The sequence below is a fragment of the Sesamum indicum genome, linkage group LG6, assembly GCF_026168435.1.
Source record: "Sesamum indicum cultivar Baizhima isolate 11 linkage group LG6, ASM2616843v1, whole genome shotgun sequence".
Classification (NCBI taxonomy): domain Eukaryota; kingdom Viridiplantae; phylum Streptophyta; class Magnoliopsida; order Lamiales; family Pedaliaceae; genus Sesamum; species Sesamum indicum.
In genome coordinates this window covers 7,208,559-7,224,062 of record NC_142662.1, presented here as the reverse complement: position 1 = coordinate 7,224,062, position 15,504 = coordinate 7,208,559, and the positions used below count along the sequence as shown (strand labels likewise).

General features: G+C 37.5%; 1 protein-coding gene across 1 annotated transcript; it reads left to right on the top strand.

The window, feature by feature from the left end:
* Positions 1–1,517: 1,517 nt before the first annotated feature.
* On the top strand, positions 1,518–15,343 carry LOC105164705 (uncharacterized). The gene is made up of 22 exons (XM_011083424.3): positions 1,518–2,717; positions 4,049–4,164; positions 5,007–5,212; positions 5,422–5,541; positions 5,778–5,906; positions 5,983–6,108; positions 6,800–6,855; positions 6,938–7,037; positions 7,149–7,266; positions 7,486–7,695; positions 8,399–8,732; positions 9,720–9,813; positions 10,483–10,591; positions 10,861–11,132; positions 11,247–11,374; positions 11,601–11,835; positions 12,579–12,767; positions 12,889–13,178; positions 13,708–13,909; positions 14,104–14,346; positions 14,704–14,783; positions 14,880–15,343. Exons 1-22 carry the CDS (start codon positions 1,870–1,872, stop codon positions 15,025–15,027), a joined length of 4,353 nt encoding a protein of 1,450 aa, XP_011081726.3. The 5' UTR covers positions 1,518–1,869; the 3' UTR covers positions 15,028–15,343.
* Positions 15,344–15,504: the final 161 nt, after the last annotated feature.

Below are 15,504 nucleotides of genomic sequence, written 5' to 3'. Positions count from 1 at the left end.
TTGGCAGCTTATCCCTTCTCTAGTCCCTACTTCAAAACTGTGACTTCAAAAAAGCACCTTATAATTCAACACAATTCTTGCCTTCCACGTCCAAAATTGAGCCACCTTTCATTCACAATAGTCCATGTCTCAATCGTCATTTCTTTTAATATGTAATATTTCATATTTAAAATATATTATAAATAAGATTAAGATATATAAATTAATATATTAAAAATTTAAAAATTAATTAAATTAGAAATCTTATCAGTTAAAGAGCATTTTTGCTTCATAAAAAAATAGACGTGGTGATATCATCAATTGCCGCTTGTGAGTGTGGAGTACACTTTTTTTTTTTTTTTCTAATATTAGGATATACAATATGATTTGACTCTTTTCCACCTTTAATCCTATAGTTTCTTTTTTTATTTAGCTAGTTTAGTTGTTTGTGTGATTGGGACCTTTTAAGTTTAAAATGTGCATGCCTTTTTTTCTCCTTGCCAGAAAATATTATATCCCAGTTGTGTTTTATGGCGAAAATACTTTTTAAATTCCAAGTTAATACAGAGTTATATTTGTTGGCAAATCTTTGAATGGTTTAATACTTTTGAAATTATTATTTGAAATACTTCAGTGAATTATCCTTTAAGATTTGTGTGATTTTATAAAATAGACACTAAACTATAAAATATCTGACATGGTCGAAATTTTATACCATAAAGTAATATATCAGGTCTCAAGTATTTTTTATCAGTTCAGTTTGGGCTTGTATTTGAGTGATTTTCATTAGAAATATAGAAGGATCTGAAAAACAAAATTCTATTAATGCAAATTATGGGAAATATGGAGATAAATATGTATAGGCATTTTAGTGTTTACTTTTTGGTGGTACTCGTGCACCATTCCCCGCAATCAAAAGAAAGTAATTTTTATGATATTATAAATGAGCAAATTATCTTTAATGAAAAAATAAATAGCAATTTATCGTCTTATATTTTTTAAAATATAGAAATTAAAGTAAGTTACATCCTTAAAAAATACAGAGGGATAAATCGATATTTTTTTTACAGAGGGTTAATTAGCTCTAAATTGCATTAAACTTGTTACTAAAAAACTGCATAATTAATTAATTAAATAATAATAATAATAAGAACCCTCCACGTGAATAATGGGTACAGTCAGAGTTCAAAAGTTTGGTGGGAATCCCCTTTATTTATTTATATTAATAGTTACAAATTAGTAGGAATAATAAATAAGAAGCATAAAAGTGGTAATCTCCTGTATGTAATCTAATTAAGAAGACAGTGAGCAGCGAATGAAGATAGTGATAATTTTCTAAGAATACGATGTTGGATTTATGAGGTAACCAACTTCCATTTCCATTTGTTGGTGTTAAAAACTTCAAAGGGAAAAGAAGAAAGTCAAAGACAGAATTAGGTAGTGAAAAAGTGAAGTTTAGAATAGTAGAATTACTTTTCACAACAATTTTCAATTTAATTAGGAGATGGATGAGAAAATTATAACTGTGGTGTGTTGCCAGTTGCCACCTTCTCCCCCACCCCAAAAAATTAAACACCACCCTCTCTCTCTCAACTTTCTCTCTCTCTCTCACTCTCTGTCTAAACCCATTTTTCTACCCTTTTTCTTCCCAAAACCCCATCCTGACCTATACATACACACCTCTGTATCTATAGCTCTTGTACACACACATGCATCTCGCAGCACGCACTCACACGCGTACTGTGAGTTTGTAGAGAATCACGACCGGCGTGCCTCTTTTGCGGAGATTTAATTGTTGAGGGTTTTGATTCGAAATACTTGTAGAGATGCAATCCATTTCTCATTCTTCTACTCCCGGCGGTCTGATGTGATGACTATTGTCGCCAGTCGATGGCTTTTTCCATGCTTCGTTTCACACTCCCACATCACGTGATAGGATTGGTGGTAGTCCTATTGCTGTCAATCGCCGCAAACCCTAGTTCGATTCTTGCTTTAGCGGAGTCGGACTTTGACTTGGATTTCGACTCGGATGTTCTTTTATTCCACCAGGATTACACGCCGCCAGCGCCGCCCCCTCCTCCGCCGCATCCGCCGTCGCTCTCATGCGAGTCCGATCTCGGCGGCATTGGTTCCTTAGACACCACTTGTCAAATAGTCTCCAACTTGAACCTATCGAAGGATGTCTATGTAGAAGGCAAGGGCAATTTTGTGATTTCGCCAAATGTTACTGTGAATTGCTCATCGTTCTCTGGATGCGAGCTTGCGATTAATGTTACTGGAAACTTTACTTTGGGTGAGAATTCATCGATAATCTGTGGCACTTTTGAGTTGGTCTCAGATAACGCCAGTTTTGGGAATGGTTCTTCTGTTAACACTACAGGGTTGGCCGGGTCACCCCCCCCTCAGACTAGTGGTACACCGCAAGGAGTGGATGGAGCGGGTGGGGGGCATGGGGGCAGGGGTGCAGCATGTTTGAAGGATAAGAGTAAGCTTCCTGAAGATGTGTGGGGTGGGGATGCATATTCGTGGTCAAGTTTGGGGAAGCCCTGGAGTTATGGGAGTAGAGGTGGGACAACAAGTAGGGAGGTTGATTATGGGGGTGGAGGAGGAGGGAGGGTGATGTTTCTTGTATCGAAGCTGTTGGAGGTGAATGGCAGTGTTTTGGCTGATGGCGGAGATGGGGGTGTCAAAGGTGGAGGTGGATCTGGAGGCAGCATCTACATCAAGGCTTATAAGATGTAAATTCCCGGTTATTCTCTTAATAGGAGTTTATTCTGCTTTATGTGATGTTTAAAAGTGTGAACTCATAGGATTAACTGCCAAACACTAACTGATTTTGGTTGTAGCTTGGCACTGTAAGCTTGATTAGTGAATCTTGTTCTATGGTTATGGTTTGAATGATAAGTGGATGATGTAGTTTCAGAGGGGACTTAACTCTGGAATTTGTACTTATACCTGGTCTGAGTTAGTGTGTGCCACCAATGATGTTATCGTTCTAATGATTTTTGTTGAGGGCGCCATTATTGCATTTTAGCAACTTCACTCTGTGGTCTTCTTGTGGGTTTGTCTGTGACTGTAAAACCATACTAAACACTCCTAACTAAATGTTGATTTAAAATTTTAGACAATATCTTGAATTTTCATACTTTGTTGACCGATATTGGCTATCAGTATACTGCTTGAAGTTAATCTAGTCTCGTCTTTCTAAGCAATCATACAACACTGTAAGATTGCTTGTTTTGTGTTTCTTTTCTTGTCTTTCTAGCACCACACTTTGCTAAGATCCTGCTTACCAAAATTTGAAGAGTGGTGATGATTCATTGTCAGCTCATTCAGGATTGTTTGTCCAGAATGTGTTAATGCCATTGAAAGCTGTTTCAAAGTTGACCTTTCTGTGGGCCAGACAATGTATTCAACAGTTGAAGTAACTGATATTAGAAGTGAATGCTATAAATATTTATTGTAAAAATATTCTTGTTAGGATAGAGTGTACTATCCTTGCTCTTCATCATTTTCCGCAGAAAAAGCTGTGGAAGTACTATTTGATGAGGTCAACTTTGGGAAAGACCATCTGCATAACCTGAACATCCACTTCTTTGCAAAATGTCATCGAATCCATATATTTTCTTTAGTATATGGTTTCTTCATGTTGGTTTTATATCCATTCTCAGAAATCAAAATGCTTTAATTTGCTTTCTTCAGCATTTTGGTTTGTATCCTCTTGTGACTAATGGTCTGTCCATTGTGGCATCCACGAGCTTGGTTTTTTTCCACCTTTGAATACTGTTAAAACCTTGTGTCATGGATGGCTGTTCCATGTTCAGATGTAAAGCACGAATATTAATGTCTTTTTCTCAATAATATTTTTTGTGATTTTCTTAGCATATCTAAATGATGAATAAACAGGCCATTTTGGTTTTCCTGTGTCATTTCATTTGTAGTCTTCCGCTGATCCTGTACTCTTGTCTACTTTTGATGTTTGGAGAAATATCTGCTCTATCTGGAGTCAATGGAAAGTGTTGAAACACATTGGATTTATTTTAACTACATTTCTTCTTGTAAAGTGCAGGATTGGAATAGGCAATATAAGTGCTTGTGGTGGTAGTGGTTATGCTGGAGGTGGTGGTGGTAGAGTTTCGGTTGATATTTTTAGCAGGCACGATGAACCAGTCATTGCTGTACATGGTATGACCTGGATATTTGTGTTATACTGTTATTCTTGTTAGAATTCAGAGAGAGGTAAAGCTTTCATATGTTTTACCAAGGACTTTAGCTGTAAAATGCAATCTAATCAAATGTTACCACGTTTCAGGACCCAAGCAACAGTTTTGCTGTTGGTTTTTCCATCAACGACTTTTTATCTTTTTCATTTTCCTTTGTCTTTTAAGGGGAAATCAGGGATAGAGAATGTGGCACCATTTTGTTGAGTATGAATCATATCCATTGTCATGTTTTGGTCTCTTCTTCGGTTTTGGTTTTGAGTAAAGACAGTTTTGGATATGTAATGCTTGACTAGTAGATGTGTTAGTCCAACCAATTGTGGACCACTCTCCTTGTCTCCACGCTAGGAGCCTTCTCCTGGAGTAAGATGGAGCTGATTTCCTTGTATCTGAAAGTGTGACTATTATATTATTTGGTTATTTGATGAAGAAGTTAAGAGTTTAAAAAAGGATTTTTTTTTTAAATCTTCTATTAGTGGCTGCAGATTATGTTGTTTCTGCTCAATGTGGGGTAGAATGTTGATACTAGGAAATTAACTTACACGTTGAGTCTACATTTTCAGCCAGTTCCTATACCCCATTACCGATAATCCTGGTTTTGGAATATGGTTATCATGTGATAAGTTTAGGCTTACTGGTAAATTTCTTTTCTTGTCTTTGGATTTACATGCCTAAAGCAAATAAGTTGGTCCATGTGCTGAAGCTATATACAAGTGGTCTGATGAAAAAGCTCATAAATTTACAGCACCCATCTATGAGACTGACGATTGAGCCATTCAAGCTTCACAATCATGTTTTATATTGCAGGTGGAAGCAGTCTTGGTTGCCCTGAAAATGCAGGTGCTGCGGGAACATTTTATGATGCTGTTCCTCGTAGCCTTACTGTCAGCAACAATCACAAATCTACATATACAGATACGCTTCTCATGGACTTTCCTCAACCATTTTTAACAAATGTCTATATCCGGAATCAGGCAAAGGCTGCTGTTCCTTTGCTGTGGAGTCGCGTCCAGGTTAGTGGAATCGGACTTTTCAGCCACATCTACCATGTTTGGGCGCTAATTTTCAGGAGTATATGTTTTGAGTTGATAAAGTCAGTCTGTGCCTATGCTGTGATCCTAAAACTACTGAAATTTGGACTTGTTGGCAATTTTGAAAGCTATATATGTTCTTATCATTTCTTGCACGTAAGAATCTAATACAGCCTTTTTCATGCATAAAGGTTCAAGGACAAATAAGCCTCTTGTCTGGAGGAGTGTTGAGTTTTGGGCTTGCACATTATTCGATGTCAGAGTTTGAGCTATTGGCAGAAGAGTTGTTAATGAGTGATTCTGTAATTAGAGTAAGTGACAGTTTTTTTTTGCCTTATGGGAAATTGTATAGAGTGATTGGCATACTTGCCCTTCCTTTTGGTTTCTTCATGTGCATTCACCTAGATAAACCATTGTTACATTTACAAATTGCTTGTACCAGCATTTTGTGGAGGGATGTTGCGCTTATATCAGCATTTCTTGATTTGCTGTAATGCATTTAGATGTTTAATAAGTATGGAATTTTCTCATTGCAATCGTTGTCCAGGTTTTTGGGGCTCTTCGCATGTCTGTTAAAATGTTCTTAATGTGGAACTCAAGGATGTTAATAGATGGTGGTGGAGATGAAAATGTTGAGACATCATCACTTGAAGCTAGTAATCTGATAGTCCTGAGAGTGAGTACCCCATTCACTACCTACAATATTCTGTTGGCGTTCACACATGGCTTACCTGTGTATTCTTCTTCTTCAGGAGTCATCCCTTATCCATTCAAATGCAAACCTGGGGGTTCACGGGCAAGGTTTGTTGAATTTGTCTGGACCCGGGGACTGCATAGAAGCTCAACGCCTAGTTTTGTCATTGTTCTATAGCATCAATGTAAGCAACTATCTTCTTTTTCTTTTGAGAATCCATTTCTATTTTTATTTGTGTCTGTTAAAAGGCTTTTCTTCTAGATGGGTCTTTCAGTAGTCTATTCTTGTTTGGCCTGACAAGCTGAATTGCCCTCAATTTCATGGTTCTCAATTTGCTTCTGAAATTGGTGGCCCCTTTCCTTATTTCTCCATTGAGATGTTTATCACTTGATGATTTCCCTCTTTGTTGTAGATGTCCCACTTATCGTGCTCGGTTGATCATTATGTACTTCTGGTTGAACCAGTACATTTTCTTTTACACAGGCTCTATTCTTCATGTTTTGGTCTTCTGTTGCCTCTTGAATTTATCCTATTGTTTTCTGGCATTTTCCATATACCAGCATCTTTCAATATTAATAAAATTGATAAGAAGTTATCAACTGCTTACTTCATTTGATGAAATCAATTGGCTTCTAAATTTCTATGAACCTTGAAAATGTTGCTTGTTTGGTTGATATGTATTAGCATGCGATCCATGAAGTGTAATACTTTCTTTTTTCCTGCTAACTTAGCAAGACTCTACTATTGTGAGCTGATTTTGTGCCTGGTACCTGGTGATATAAATAACTACTGTTGTCTGTACTCACATAAGTATAGTTACAATAAATTATATTTGATTAGTTGACTTTTGCTTTCTTTCTCTTGTTGTAATGAAGATTGGACCTGGATCTGTTCTGCGAGGTCCTTTAAGAAATTCCTCGGATGATGCTGTGTAAGTTCCACTTCCTGTCAAAATAACATCAGATGTGTGCTATTCTTGTTTTGCCCAAATTATTTTTTGATTTGCTTGTTAGGACGCCAAAACTTTATTGTGACTCACAAGACTGTCCTGCCGAACTGCTTCATCCACCTGAAGATTGCAATGTGAATTCTTCTCTGTCCTTTACCCTACAGGTGCTGTTAAAAAATTAAGAAGAATTCCAAGCCTTTTGTCTTTTGCTATTGTTATATGCAGTTACATCTGTTGGCTTAGATTCTTTAAATACTTCTTTTATTATAATGCAGATCTGTCGAGTTGAGGATATCCTAGTTGAAGGTTTTGTTGAAGGTTCTGTTGTTCATTTCCATAGAGCCAGAACTATTGCTGTCCAACCTTCTGGAATTATAAGCACAACTGGGATGGGTAAGATTCGGCTCTCCACAAAGAAGCATCATGTGATGCCCTTCTCTCTCTGTAAATTGTCAGCATGCTAAGAACTCTGTCAAGTGTCAACGACCATTTGTAGAAATCTGGGATGAACTGGAAAAGTTCTTATTCCTTTCCTCAGTTTGGAGTTATGATTGATGTTATTGGATTATATTTCCCTTATGTTTGACAATCTAGGATTTGCTTGTTGAGCAGGCTGCCATGGCGGTGTTGGTCAAGGAATAGTATTAAGTAATGGTCTTGGTAGTGGTGGTGGGCATGGAGGTAAAGGTGGTATGGCCTGTTATAATGACAGCTGCATTGATGGTGGTATATCATATGGAGATGCTAATTTGCCTTGCGAACTGGGTAGTGGAAGTGGAAATGATAGCTTGGCCATGTCTACTGCTGGTGGCGGTATTTTGGGTGAGCTAAAGTTTTTCAGCTCATTAATTATGGCTTTATTTCCTATATTTGTTTTTGTAATGCTGTATTTTCTAGGAGATCACACATATGTTGGCCTTGCTTACTTTCCAATCTTGAGTTTTAGGTTTCATCCAAAACTGTTTGTTCTAGAATTATTTGACATGCCTTTTGATGATGTAATAGAAGTGCAGTTAATGAATGGCATCTATTATCATTGTGTATTCTTTGGAATGTTTAAGAGTAATATTACTGTAAGACTTTGCTTGGGCGATTGAACAGTGAGCAGCACTTTATGATTATGCTCTGAGGTTTGCATGCTACATTGCAATTGTGCTTCAGCCTTCACTGCTTTGCTTCTTGCCTCATGTCCCCTGTTATGGCATATTTTAGGGCAATTTGGTTACATATTGCATTCTGAAAGTGATAAGAAACCAAGAACGTAATGTTAGTTTTTGGGTGTTTGGTCATTCTTGGGATTAACATTTTCCATATTGTCTCGAAGTAGCTCTCCGATCATGGATATGGTTGATTTTGAGTGAAATCTATTTCTGAACCTATCTTCGTGTTTGTTTTAACATCTAATGATTTAGTAATACCATAATTTCAGAAGTTTACTGGATGCCTTTGATTTCATAATAACTAATATCAGGCCACCTTAACCCTTCTGTTCGATTGGATTTATTCCTTTCCCCTTCCCATGCAGTGATGGGTTCCTTGGAGCATCCATTGCTGAGTTTATATGTTGAAGGTTCTATTAGAGCAGATGGAGACAGCTTTCAAGGGAGCTTCCAAAAGAAGAATCTCTCCGCTGCTAATGCAAATTTTGGTCTTGGGGGCGGATCTGGTGGTACTATCTTGTTGTTTTTGCGTTCTCTGGCCCTCAGTGAGTCTGGCAATTTATCTAGTGTTGGAGGTCATGGTAGCCTGAGTGGTGGTGGAGGTGGTGGTGGTGGAAGGATTCATTTTCACTGGTCGGACATTCCCACTGGAGATGTATATTGGCCCTTAGCTATAGTTAACGGAAGCATTCTTACAGGGTTAGTACAGATACTTCCTGCTGCAGATTTTGAAGCATCATGCATGCCAATCTTGCTTTTATCATGTGGAGTTACTTTAGTTTTATTCCCAAATTATATTACTACCCTCCTTAGTCGTTACACCGGCATTAAGGTTTTTTCTTTCCATTCTTTGCACATTTAATTTCTCTTGCAATAATTGTTATTAGTAGAACTTCTACAGGGTTCATGCATTTCATATGCTTATTTAATTTTAGGCAGGGATCATATGCATGTAACAATCATTAGGAAAACAAATAATTTTATTTGTCTGCGGCTTTTTGTTCTATTCAAACCCATTTTATCTTAATATTTATGTTATCTCTTGGTCTTCCCTTTTCCTATAATATTGACTTTAGTAGAAATTTTGGCGAATCTATGGACAATGCCATGAATCTTGAAACCATCGCTTGCGTGTGAACAAAGAAAAGAACAAGATTAAAATAAATAAAAAAAAAAGTAGAACCGCTCATAGTAGATTGGATGAATATTTAAATAGCAGTATATACCTGAGGTGTAACTTCAGGTTATGAATTTACCTGGCTGGCTATGCTTTGTAGAAAATTAAGTTTTGCTGGACATCTTTTGATTAAGTCAGTGAAACTCTTTCTGAGGAACAGATCCTATCCTCTACTTATTTTATTTGGCAGTTGAAAAGCTGCTGTTTTCATTTAATATTAGATTTTTGGTCATCTGGCCACTAGGATTGGCTGATTAGTTTGACTCTACGCTTTGTATATGGTCTACATCCAAAGCATCCTATGCAGGAAGAAACTTAAAACAATATTGTCAGTCATGCAGCTGCGTCTCCGTACTGTGTTAATTTTGACCATTTGGTTTAATAAAATGTATTGATCTTTAGGGTCTCTTCACATGCATGACATGCTTTGAACATCCATCATCCCCATCTACTTGTTTTTTGTGGGTTTCAAATTTCCAGTAACATTGGATTGCCTGCCTTCATGATAGGGGTGGATTAGGTGCTGACCAGGGCCGCCCAGGCGAAAATGGAACAGTCAGTGGAAAAGCTTGCCCAAAGGGGCTTTATGGAATATTTTGCGAGGTAGTTTATAATTCATTTCTTCTCAGTATTTTTCAAGTTTACCTTCACCTTCCCCAGTTCATTGTTTAGAAGTTTGAGTTGATGAATTCTTTTCCCAAGAGGGCTTTTTGTAAAATTAAGTCTGAAAGTTTTTGATGGAAAACACTAATTACTGAGTACTTAAGCTCTGTGTACCTTTATACTATTCCACTAAATATGGTCTTTAAAGTTGGTGGTATCCAATAATTGCTTAGAGGGTGCTTTTGGGTGGCAAATAATTCATTTGGGAAATGGACTCCTATTCTTGGACATCCTAAAAGAGGTAATAGGTGCAAGGAGTTATAGCAGATGGGAATAATTGAACTTGTTCTTTTCTCTCTCCCGGGGGGGGGGGTTACTGAAGCTATTCACTGCAGGGATGAGCATTGCGGTCACCTAGTAGTTCGAGTCAGAATAGCTCAATACACTATAATACTTGGCTGTAATATGATCGAGTTGCTAGATCATCGTTAATATTCCATGAATGAACTCTGGTGTCTTTTTCTATTCCAGATTAATCATATAAAGTGAATATGTTTTTCCTCTTTGTAAACTACAGCATAGTAGGTATGGAGGCATAACGTTTTCCTCTATATCACTCCAATCAATATCAGATTTCTGATTATGGCGTCTTTCTTAAAATTCCTGCAGGAATGTCCGGCTGGCACTTATAAGAATGTCACTGGGTCTGATAGATCCCTCTGTTTTTCCTGTCCAAGAGATGAGCTTCCCAACCGTGCTGTTTATGTACATGTCCGAGGTATCTGAATTGAGGGGATTATGTGGTGTCTATTGGGACTTTGCATTATAACTATATATTGGTGTCATCTTTCATGCCAGTTTCACTTTCTTAAGTTACATTGTAAAATTCATACCACATTCTTGATTGTGCTAGACAGTGTCCGCAAACTACAATATTTGTAGTGTCGATGTCGCAAGTTCCTGGTTCCTCTTATGTTGCCTTAAATCTAATTCAATGCATGTAAACGGTAACTTATTTTTAAATGAGGTTCCTGTTTGCTCTGGCAGGTGGTATTACTGAAACACCATGTCCTTACAAATGTCTTTCGGAGAGATATCACATGCCACATTGTTATACTGCTCTTGAGGAGTTGATATATACATTTGGAGGACCCTGGTTGTTTGGCCTCCTGCTTTTGGGCCTTCTGGTTTTGCTGGCTTTGGTCCTCAGTGTCGCCCGAATGAAGTTCATTGGGGTTGACGAGTTACCAGGCCCTGCTCCTACGCAGCAGGGTTCTCAAATAGATCACTCATTTCCTTTCCTGGAGTCTCTTAATGAGGTATTTAGTTCTGTAACATATACTGATTGTGGGATGGAGAATAAGATGATTTTGTACGTCCTAGGTACAATTGTGTGATCAAGAATGAAAATTGACAGAATGTTTACATATCAGGTTTTGGAAACTAACAGAGTGGAGGAGTCACAGAGTCATGTGCATAGGATGTACTTTATGGGTCCAAATACATTTAGTGAACCTTGGCATCTTCCTCATACTCCACCCGAACAAGTGAAAGAAATAGTGTAAGTGTTTCCTCCCTAATCCTTTTCCATCTGGACATTTTCTTATGCTGCAAATTGATAGAGATATGCAAGCTCCATCTGCTATCAGGATGTCTCATCTGATTTGATTTATTCCTCTTTGTTATTTTCCTTTTCCACTTAATCCAAATATGATTTATCCTAATTTAGTTGTTGGCCAACACTGCCTAATTGGGAAAGAAATCTAAATGCTATTTTCAAACGGCAGTTACGAGGGTGCATTTAATGCATTCGTGGATGAGATCAATGCGCTTGCCGCATATCACTGGTGGGAAGGGTCAGTACACAGCATTCTTTGCATTCTTGCTTATCCTTTCGCATGGTCATGGCAACAATGGCGCCGGAGAATGAAGTTGCAGAAAATACGAGAGTTTGTGCGATCTGAATACGACCATTCTTGCTTACGTTCTTGTCGTTCACGTGCTCTTTATGAAGGGCTGAAGGTTAATATTTCACGTATATTTTCTATGTTGTTAGAAATTGAATGGACCATAGATGCCTCCATGTTTTGAAATGGTGCAGATTTGTGTAACAAATGTCTTGGTCTGGTACTAAGTTGCCGGTCTTCCCAAAGAAACATTTTCTGATGATCCAATGGACTTTGGGCATAAAAAATACATGGAGTTTGAGTGGTTCCTTGTTGCTTATGATATGCTTAATAGCTGATTCTATTTCAACATGAATATAAGTTTGTTGAACCAAGCAAAATAATTATCGAATAGGATTTCTTTTCTTTTTCATTTCTTAACTTATGCATTCACAACTTATTCATTTCATAGAGTTTGTCTTGGTATATGCCAATGAACCTGCATGCAATTGCAAAGAAAATATTCTATTTGATTCTTTTAACTCCCTTTGGTCTTCTTTTCTTTTGGTGGGGAGGGGGAGTTCTTTTTGGTTTTGCTCTTTTCTTCGTTGAGGTGGATGAATGTGGTGGCCATGAGTGAGTAGATGCCATTCTGGTGATTTATGTCCATTCTACTATCAACTTGATGTTTTCCGTCAAATTAGTTTGTTTCCTTTTATTCTTTCTAAAACTATCACAATGTATTGGTAGTGAGACTTATTATTATTATGTCTCTGAGCTTCTCCATGTGCTGATCTCCTCTCAATCCCTGTTCCTTTAGCTGCTAACTGTAAACATGAGATTGTCATACTATATGACTAAATATTCTTGTAAATGTAGGTTGCTGCAACACCAGATTTAATGCTTGCTTATGTGGACTTTTTCCTTGGGGGTGATGAAAAGAGAAGTGATCTTCCTCCTCGTCTCCATCAAAGGTTTCCAATGTCTCTATTATTTGGAGGTGATGGAAGCTACATGGCTCCTTTCTCGCTTCATAACGACAATATCATCACCAGTCTCATGAGTCAGGTTTGTTGTTTAACCCCAGGAGCTGAAAACCATTTTCGCTTGAACCCAGAAAATTCTGGAAAATGCATTCTTTGTATCTGAATAAATCACAGAAGTGTACTTAGTCAATCTTTTCTTTCAGTCTGTGCCACCAACAACATGGTATCGCTTTGTAGCTGGTTTAAATGCACAGTTACGCTTGGTAAGAAGGGGTTGCCTTAGATCGAAGTTTCGCCCAGTGATTCAGTGGCTTGAAATGTTTGCAAATCCTGCATTAAGTGCCTACGGTGTGCATGTGGATCTTGCTTGGTTTCAAGCAACAACTGATGGCTATTGTCATTATGGACTCCTGATATATGCTGTCGAGGAAGAAATTGGCCACGTATCACCAACATGTCTTGATGGAGAAACTGGAATTCAACAGCGTTCAAGGTATGCATCTTTATTTACTTTGAGGCGGACGTGTGATTCTCTGGTCGACTTGAATATTTTAATAGTGTCGTGAAAAAATAATTTGAAACAAGACAGAGTTAAAATCTCCATTATTTTTAGTTAACTACTGAAATACGATTTAACTTGTTCTTTTGCTAGTTCTGTGGGTGTATGGGTTTACAAGTCTCCAAAACTGATCAAAACTTGCGAACGCCAACTTTTCTGTACTCATGAGCGTCTAGTCAGTTATTTTAAAGGTTTTCTTTGTTAATCATCGCATTCATTGGTTGAGGAAGTGCAAATGTTTATTGTTATTAGCTGGGTGATAATTCATGCTCTGGGGGACATCTTCCTTAGTTGCTATATCTTATCTGTTCTCAATCTTAATGAAATGATTTTCATTTATAAAACTCCTGGCTCCTCCTAGAGCAGTATGGTTGTAAGGAGTAAGAAAACACAAAAATAAACTTTGAACTATTTTTCCATGCAAGCATGTTTCTTTGATACATTGTTTTTTTTTATGAAGCAGTGCCTTAGGTGTTTATCTGAAAGATGAGCCATCAAATAAGATTTACTTGGGTCAAACTCAGAGGAGCTTTGATGGTAACTCGAGGAGGAAGATTGATGGTGGGATTCTAGATATTAACAGCTTGAAGGTGCTTGAGGAGAAAAGAGATTTATTCTTCATCCTCTCTTTTCTAATTCACAACACCAAACCTGTGGGCCACCAGGTATCTCTCTCTTTCTCGCTCTCTATCCATCCATCTCTTTCTTTCCTTGTCGCGATCCCATAGTCTCCCCAATTCACAATTCAATCCATGCACTTGTCAAAAAAAAATAACTGAAAGTATGAAATTCCTTTTCTGATGGATTTTTAGTTATTTTAGGATTGTTTCCTGAAAATGACATATATGTTCTGCTGCAGGATCTTGTTGGTTTGGTGATCTCTATCCTGCTTCTAGGAGATTTTAGTCTAGTATTGCTCACATTGCTCCAGTTGTACTCATTCTCCCTAGTAGACGTCTTTCTTGTGTTGTTTATTATACCACTGGGGGTTTTGCTTCCCTTCCCTGCTGGAATCAATGCTTTATTCAGTCATGGACCGAGGCGGTCAGCAGGTCTTGCACGTGTATATGCTTTGTGGAACATCACATCCTTGATAAACATTGTAAGTAGCTCTATTGTATTTGACTTCCATTCGAATATGATACTAATCCCTATACCATTCTTCAGAAAGTTGCTAGGTTGATTTTTGAGAATACTTGGATGAAGTTGCAGGTGATAGGTGTTTTCCTTGGATATATAATTGTTTGTACTAGTATTCTCATCAATCTACATATCTACGGAAAAAAAATGATCCGTGTGATTTTGGAGAAGATTCCCATGATTGTGTGAATCAAACATGAGAACTTGCTTTTACTATTTTATGAATCGTGTTCTATTTCCTGCCATGGGTTGTGATGCCTTCACCTTTTAATCCAAGTACATGTGCTCAACCTTTTTGCTTGCCTCCTTGTTGGCCCAGGGTGTTGCATTCATTTGTGGGTATATTCACTATCGTACGCAATCCAGTAGGAAAATTCCAAACTTTCAGCCATGGAATGTGTGAGTTGTATCTTTTAAGCTGTTTGAACTTACATTTTTGTCCATTTGTATCTTCTGGTTCTTCTCATGTAGCCCCCATGTTTACTATGGTCGCAGGGATGAAAGTGAATGGTGGATTTTTCCTTTTGCACTTGTTTTGTGTAAATGCATCCAATCGAAGCTTGTGAATTGGCATGTGGCGAATTTGGAAATTCAGGATCGTTCATTGTATAGTAATGACTTCAACTTGTTCTGGCAATCATAGAACTTACTGAGCAAATATTTCCACACTAACACCCATCAATTTTTTTCATGGGTTTTATTGCAATGTGTTTTATTTAGTCCTTTAGAGAATAGAGTGGGTTGACACAGGAGTAGAGAAAGAAAATGATAAAAAAAGGGGAAAAGAACTAGATAGAGCTGAGGCATTTATTTTGTAGCCTTCTGTTGTGCAGTTATATTCCTTTTGCGATGTAAATATCAAATGGGATATTCCCGTGCTTTGACATACTTTAATTTTGCTCTAGCTCATTAGGTATTGTTACACTGTTACATAATAATGCATTTGGCTTCATAATTCAGGGTGGAGTAAGATTGATAATTCTTATTTAAATCAATTGTGGGTTTTTTTTTTTTTTTTTTTGCGGTTTGTTTCCCTCTGCTATTGTATAGGTCATTTCACGAGTGAAGTGCAAGATAATTCTGCACGGAGCTGTTTCAGGTGCTCAAATTGTTTGCGTGT

What these genes read in the sequence shown, in the direction of transcription:
- LOC105164705 (XM_011083424.3), top strand. Translation starts at nt 1,870, where the DNA reads ATGGCTTTTTCCATGCTTCGTTTCACACTCCCACATCACGTGATAGGA. An exon ending in AATTCCTCGGATGATGCTGT is followed by an intron (nt 6,856 to 6,937) that starts GTAAGTTCCACT and finishes TTTGCTTGTTAG; the next exon opens with GACGCCAAAACTTTATTGTG. An exon ending in AACGGAAGCATTCTTACAGG is followed by an intron (nt 8,733 to 9,719) that starts GTTAGTACAGAT and finishes CCTTCATGATAG; the next exon opens with GGGTGGATTAGGTGCTGACC.